The 8146-nt window shown below is 25.5% G+C and overlaps 1 protein-coding gene across 2 annotated transcripts; it reads right to left on the reverse strand.

Moving 5' to 3' along the window:
* LOC126898507 (dynamin-1-like protein) lies at nt 1-7902 on the reverse strand. Of its 2 annotated transcripts, none has more exons than XM_050672587.1 (13): nt 7745-7902; nt 7498-7656; nt 5011-5155; nt 4715-4923; nt 4131-4341; nt 3804-3904; nt 3590-3736; nt 3355-3518; nt 2393-2759; nt 2088-2264; nt 1797-2019; nt 1505-1716; nt 1-1437 (listed from the first exon to the last, which is right to left on the reverse strand). In XM_050672587.1, the coding sequence occupies exons 2-13, from the start codon at nt 7597-7599 to the stop codon at nt 1381-1383; spliced, it is 2115 nt and encodes a 704-aa protein (XP_050528544.1). In that variant the 5' UTR covers nt 7600-7656; nt 7745-7902; the 3' UTR covers nt 1-1380. The 2 variants fall into 2 exon arrangements, with proteins under 2 accessions (XP_050528544.1, XP_050528545.1); XM_050672588.1 differs by having other exon boundaries at nt 7728-7894.
* Between the last annotated feature and the right edge of the window lie 244 nt (nt 7903-8146).

The following is an 8146-nucleotide window of genomic DNA, read 5'->3' on the forward strand; positions in this document are numbered from 1 at the left end:
TTTATAAGTATCGTTGAATTTGATAATCTGACCTGGGCACAACTTCAGTGATCGGACGAGAACTGGTGTATTCAACCACTTTCAACCGTTTGACGGAAACAACGTGGACTTAATAATTATAATCACACGCACGGTAGATCCACCGTATAAATACGCACCAAAACACCGCAAAGGTCGCGGGACAGCTAATGACGGCTCCGATGTGTCTAATCAACTAGACTATATACCGGTTACAATTGGTAGATAAGCCGACGACTATCACCGATCAGAAAACGACTTCCCCACTTATATGTGTAAAACAAGTTTCTCTTATTGGGTTGAAAGTTAAATGTGACTACATAAAACTCACCGTAACAGATATCTTATCTTAAATATATAAATATCATGTCAAGTGGAAAAATTAACAAACTCATGAATAATAATTTTTAATATAAAATAATGATAATGAATGTAAAATACAATGTATTTTATTTAATGACACTAAAAAATAATCAAAATAAATTCAAGAAACTTTATTTTGAAAGATATATAAATAAATCATTCATTCAATATACGTATATTTCCTAATATTTTTCTTTAATAAACAATAACTGTTATAAAAGCAAAATATAGGATTTTTACACTTCTTTATCTTCTCATATTTTGTAACAAATGTGTAATCTAATATTTGCTTAAATACTAGCTTACTTGGTTAATTTAAACTGTCTTCTTATTATCTAGAAAATTTAAAAGCAAAGATTATGATTATTAATTCATAAAAATTGTTTATAAAATACCCATTAACATTTTATATAATTAATACTAAAAATATTTACATATACTAAAATTTCACACATTTTTGTAAATTCTACAACAGTTATATTTTTTATAAAATGTCATTGGGATGAGAACAATAAGGGTATATTAATTAATAAGTCAAATCATTTTTTACAACAATGTACATTTCAACAAAACAATTTTATAACTACATAATTTTGTGCATTAACTTTTTATTGTGTTACAGTAAAATTTTTATTCATATTTTAAAATTTAAATACAAATGATATATAGTAATTCAAAACAGGCTTAAATTAAAAATAATGTAAATATACAGGTTGTTCAGTAAGTAAGGAACAGGTTTCTATTGTTCTCATTGTTTATAATAACTGACCTGTTTCCTTACTTACTGAACACTATGTATATTTATTTTTACTATAAAATATCTTTAACTAAAGTTTAAGAATTTTGAACTGAAATTTGTTTAAATTGATCACAAAGGAAATACTCAACAGAAACTTATTTAAATGTATCAATTTTCCAATTACTCTACAATTAAAAATAAACAAATAATTATTTATATAAAAACTAAACTGTTACAGTAAATATTCTATTAATTCATGTTCACCAAACGTGCACCTCACGAATTTCACTTATAATATTATTTGCATTTTGTAATGCCTATAATGGAAAATATAACAAATTAATAATTTATTAATACCTTTTCATTCAAAATTACAGGATTTACCTTTAACATATCAACAGCATCTTTTCGGCGTTTGGATATATGTTCAGATTCATTGAGAAGTTCTTCTACAGATTCTGATTTATACAAATGTGTGACTAGTTCTGACTGCAAATTGTTCTTTACAAAATTAACTAAAAAATGCATTATTGCTTTGGGAACACTATCTTGAATTGATTTTCTCACAATATAAAAATATGATTTGATTAATCTCTCTGAAAATTGATGTACAATTTTATATTTCACTAAATATATAAAACTTATATCATGAGTTTTAAAATTAAATTTTTTATACCTATGACATCACAATCACGCAATTCTTTCTCAGAAAGATTTCTTACATTTGATGGGCTATGGATGTCTAAATTATTAAAGCTATTAGATACAGCTGTAGATAATAAATCATTGGGTGCATGATGAACCGGTGTTGTAGCAGGAGATGACTCCATAGAGTTTACTTCACTGTTATTGTCTTGTTGTCTAGGCGTTTTTTTCAAAGAGCCAAAACTTGTAACACTCTAAATAAAATATAAAATATACGTTTATTATTTTACTATAAAATAACTGATTTAATTTAATGACATACATCCCGATCACATCCATTAATTGATGCAGTTGTATTTATTTTTCTCAAATTTCGCTGTCTAACAATTTCATCTTCCTCGGCACTTTTCATCATCAATGATACTAACTCAGCATCTTTATGAAAATCAGGGTGCTTAGTATTAATGTAAGCTAGTTCTATAGCCACCAAGTTTTCAACCTGAATAAAATTTTTTGAACTTAAAAAATATATAAAATCAAATAAATGGTAACTCTGACTTCATTCATTTAAATTAAACCAAGCTGCAACTAAGGTCTAATTTATAACTGGAACTTAAAAGAACTAACCATTGAATTTGTAGTAGGCAAACGGCGTCGTAAAAGTTGAGTGACAACATCTACTATGCTTTCATGAAGCTTTGGGAATCTAATCATTTCTTGTTGAGACTCAACACCACAATGCTGGATCATACGTTGCATTTCTTCATGAACAAGTTCAACACATCTAAGAGATGGTTCTTCAAGCCTTCGAATCTGCCTTTTTACTAATAATTCAAAAGAAACTTCAGGAACAAATAAAGCAGGTCTTGGACCAGTAGCATTTCTAATAGCAGTGAGCACATCCATTTTTGTAAGACCAGTGAGAGGATGAATAGAGTCTAATACTTTTCCAAAAGTTTCATGGAAAATATAACATATTCGTGCACCTCCACATCTAGAAATAAATATAAACAAATTATTTATTATTGAACATCCAAATAGCTTAGAAATAACAATGTTAAACTGCACAATTGACAATTAATTATTAAATTATTAAAAACAAAAAATTAGGGCGATTAAGTCAGAAATTTATAAATATTTAACTAATTAAAGTAACAATATTGTTGATAACAAATTTTTCAAGGTAATAGAGTTTAGGAAATATTATTTGTAAATGATAAAATGTTTTAATTAAAATAAAATAACCATTTGATTTATGTTTTTTTTTTATATTTATATAGTATATGTTCATTATAATATATCTGACTACTTTAATAATAAAAAAAAACTTTTCCTAATTTATAGTCATAATAAATATAATTTTCTATAAACTTAATATGAGAATAATATATTATTAAGAATAATAATATATAATGTATAAAAGAATACATGATTAAATTTTTTTATTTTAAGAAATAAAAATGGAAAAAAAAAATTATTGGTATTTCCCATTATAACAGTCCTAATTGATTGTTTATTTTTAATAACAAATTTTTATATTGAATAATAACATAATAATATGTTAATAATTCAATTATATATTTACTAACAGTTCTGTAGTTTCAATATTTTTAGAAGTGCCATCAATTGTTGAACAATATGCTGCAGCAAATTTAGTGATAATTTGTAATAGGGTTTGACTCTTATCAGATACATCGTCCCCAAATGAATATAGAAGAGACTGAAATTGGGAAACCATAACATTTACCCTAGTCTGAAATTATAATTATAAAAATGTAATACATTTCATAATTTATTTTGTTTAGTACAAATTTTAATTTATACTTTTAAGTTTGGTAAGCAATCTCGAATATGATGCATCAGAAGTCTATTCAATGTTTTTGTCAAGTATGGAGTACCGTTACGATTAGCTAATGAAGGATATTTCCTTTGTAAATATGTAGCTTCATCTTTTAAGGCATTAACAATAGACTAGAATGTTCATACTGTGTTATTATACATTATTTATTTTTAGTTTTAAATTTGACTAAAAATATACCTTATTATCATTTATATCTTGCTGTGATCGATTAACAACACCAATTATACCAAGTTTAACTGGAATGACACGGCCACATAATATATCTACAGCATCAGTACCTAGTAGAAAAAAGGGTATACTTCAACCATTTAGCATTTTAGAGCTATGATAAGTTCATCAGACTTCCAATAAATTAAGCTAGATCTCGAAAAACCTTAATATATATATATGGTATTTAGGAACTAAAATGATGATAAAATAGTTTAGAACTGATCATATACCTAATTATTTATAGAATTATATATAATTTCCAGTAAAAACATCTACAATTATTAATTTACAAACCTGCATCCATAAGATCTAATTTTGTAATAACAGCTAGTGTTCTTTTTCCTTCTGGATCTACTTCTTTGGCTAGTTTAAGACTTTCACTGGTTGACATATCAGTATTGGCAGTGCTAACAGCTAATATAATTGAGTTTGGATTTTGGATATATTTAGTCACCAAGTTTTTCACTTGGACTTCAATATCTTCAGGTTGATCACCAACCGGCACCTTAAAATTGTATTAAATTTATTGATTAAAAAAAAAGATTAATTGTTCTCAATATATATAAATATATATATTGCGCCAGGTGAAGTATGCATTAAAAATATATACCAGTATAAGCTGTACCCACTCTTTGTATTAAAATGTGTTAATTATTCGACTTAAAATTGTTTCTGACCAATTAAACATTTTTGTAAGAAAAACAAGTAATACAAAAAATATGATTTGAATGTAGTCTAAGAAAACATATATTAAAAGAAAAAAACAAAATGTTATTTGTATCAAATATTATAAGAGTTGTCAGTTAGATCTATTCCACTATGAATATATACATTTTTTTTATGATAATGTATTATAATAATTTATAGTTAAACATTACCTTGGTTATTCCAGGTAAATCAACCAAGGACAAATTTAATACATGTACAGAATATATTTTCAAACTTATGGGTTCTGGACAAATTCCTTTGTTAATACCAGCCACCCTATTAGTTTCAGCTTGAATTTCCTCGCGTATTTCGGAAAAATCTTTAAATACTTTATTTTTACAATGAAGAAACTCACCCCATTCTTCCATGTTCACAGTACCTATAAAAAAAAAATTATTAAAGTATAGTTTAGACTATAAAAAAAAAAAAAAAAAGATACTATTAGTCTCAATTAATAAATAACTACCGTTTTCAGCATTCCTATGTTCTTTATCATTTAGTGGGCAATTGACAAGTTGCAAAACTAAAGGACATCTAGTTACAATTCCAATTCCTCTAGGCAAAAATGATCTTCCAACAATACTTTCTATCACTGAACTTTTTCCAGAGCTCTATAAAATATTATAAATATTTTTGTTTTGATAAACCAAATGGGACTTGGACAAAGACAATATTTAAATGAAAAAATGTATACTTTGTTTAAACTAAATTTTCAAGATATTAACCACCAATCCAGAAGTATACATGGTTAAGAAACTTCCTCTTAGGGGAGGCCGCAATCACCCTCAATGACAAGTGATAAAAAAAAAAAATTAAACTGAGGACTTATGTTTATTTATGTAGTGTGTACTGTTACGCTTTATAAACTTGGAACTTTCATAAGCATTAGAATAAATAAATACCATATTTTCATCAAAGTAATATAAACCTGTGATTAATTTCAGGACTATTAAAGTATGACATATAGTAAACCAAAAAATAGTATTAAAAATATTATTAGTTAGTCTTCATCTTCTTTTTCCTCGCCTTAATCCCAACTAATTGGGGTCGGCCACCCTGATCCTAAACTTCCACGTAACACAATCTACCACATCAGTCGTCTTCATATCACATTCAATAACATCCGTCCACCTCTTCTCTGTTCTTTGTCTACCTCTTCTCCCTTCAACATTAATTTTTATAACTATTCTTACAGCTCCGCGTAAATCTGAGATGAGATAATCTGCCTAAGTTTTGTTCAGGACTCCTCATACTTTTTGACAAAATTTTACTTCGGCTGTCAACCTGATGCAACCTCATTAGTCGCCTCTCACGACTTGAAGTATTCTTAACCCCTATTCACAGGAACAAAAAATATTATTATGTTAGTACTTATTATAAATAAAGTGGTTGTACCAATAAGATACACATAAGTATTCTCATGGGGAACATTTGGAAATAAATTCCTCTGATAAATATAAAATTTTCTTTTTCAGAAGTAAAGTAAAATAATTTTTTATGTAAATTCTCCTAAAACAAAACTTTTGAACGCTTCCAAAGAGTTAGATTAATTTTATTTAATGGTTAAAATACTTTTTTAACATTACAAACTTTATAATTTATTGGATATAGTAGTAGAAAAAGTTTTGTTATCAAACCAATAATTTGACAATATTCATTACAAATATAATTTGAACAATAGTTTTTGTTTTAATACTACATAATCAAATTTTACCCAAATAATACAATAGTTCTACAAACATCATAGATTAAGTGTATAATTTTTATTTGTGATACATTGATGATAAATAATAAAATTAAAAAAGGGATAAGATAAGTCAATTCAATACAAGTTCATATGCTGAAAATGGATCAAGTAAATATATGAAGTCACTATCACACTTTCTGAAAACATTCATCACATATTTTCTTATAAAAACTCATAAAAATATACTTATATTTAACAGTTAGGTATAAAAAAATTTTTTTTTTATTTTATTTGTTTAATTTGAAAATTAATTAGTTAATATGTCGGTTAGTGCTACCATGACAAAATATCTCAATGTATTAATGTCCTCTTAACATATACTTATTTATTTGAATGTGATATCTTATATTTAATACTTAGAATAATTGTGATAGTTGTAAATACTAGATCAATATATGTCTACTTTATCATGCATTCTTTTTTTTTTAATTAATTAGCTTTTAATATAAATTAAGAATATATAAACATTTATGAGCGGAAAAAAATAATTTAAAAAATACAGTATTTTTAAGTTATAATCAAATAAAGTACAAAAATTTATATATTTTTTGCTCGTATTAATAGGAGATAGTTATTATATTATTTCATTTTGATTATTAAATTTATTTATTTATTCAATCTTAAAGTATAATTTAAATAGTTTTCATTTTGTTCTTTGTTTTTTATTACTTTTTTCACATTATCTTCTTCTGTGTTTTTTTCATATTATGTAACATGCTTGCATTGTTAACAAAATTTATATTTCTATATAATAGTTTTATAGAATTTTTATTTAATTTGCCGCTTCTAAAGGTTAATTTTTTACTAAAATTTACTAATCAAAAATACTATATGTCACCGAAAAAAGCTCACAACATTGAACATTAGGTACTAACACATCATTGACTATATCTCTGTCACAATTATACATGTATAATATATGCTCATATTTTTATTATTTTAACATATTACACTGATAATATATTATTAACAGAAACTAGATTGAAAATGGCTTTTATTAATGATATTAACATATTTGTATTTATTACACCTGAGTCCAAAAACACATAGTGTTTTAAACTATTTTTATTAAAAAATTTAAAGAAAAATAATATTAATTATATAGTAAAATTAATTTTTTATTTAAATTTAGCAAGTTACAAAATCTTTGTAGCTGTATTATGTTGGATTATTCATTAAAACTATTGAAATATCAAGAAAACTTACCTGTGAACCAATAACAACTATCTGTGGTAGTTGAATAGCATCATAACCAACTGTGTTGAAAACATCTTGCAAACGATTAATTACAGGAATCAATGCTTCCATTTTTTAAAACAATAGTCCGTTAGAGGACTTATATCAACAGACTTTAATAAGGCGCGCCTATAATAAAATAACAAAAACCAATGTTATACTTAGTTCATTGTAATAGTTTATTATAGGTTTAATTGTACTAGCGATCAGACAAGACCTTGCTGTTATTGATTAACTAATTTGAAATTTCGATGATTTGAGTTAAAATCCTTGTACGAATAATTCCAATATTTGTGAAAGGTTTTATAATAGAAAACCGGATGGGGATAGTACAATATAATAAAATGCAGTAACATGAAGCGAAAAAAGCAGAGATTAAATTTTTGATAACGATAACGATTTTTTTCCCAACGGATTGTAACACGGTTTGTGTTAGTCTTAAATAATTTTGATAACTCAGTATTAATAATTATAGTAATTTAATTTAGAATGAAATTGATATTCAATAATTTAATATTGTAATTTTTACGGAGATATTATAAAAATAATAAAGTAGTTGTATATTTCTTTACTTTTAACGCGTATAAATATTTAAAGGGCTTGATGCAATACTTTTCAA

Source organism: Daktulosphaira vitifoliae, unplaced genomic scaffold (assembly GCF_025091365.1).
Source record: "Daktulosphaira vitifoliae isolate Bord-2020 unplaced genomic scaffold, ASM2509136v1 Scaffold_2, whole genome shotgun sequence".
NCBI lineage: Eukaryota > Metazoa > Arthropoda > Insecta > Hemiptera > Phylloxeridae > Daktulosphaira > Daktulosphaira vitifoliae.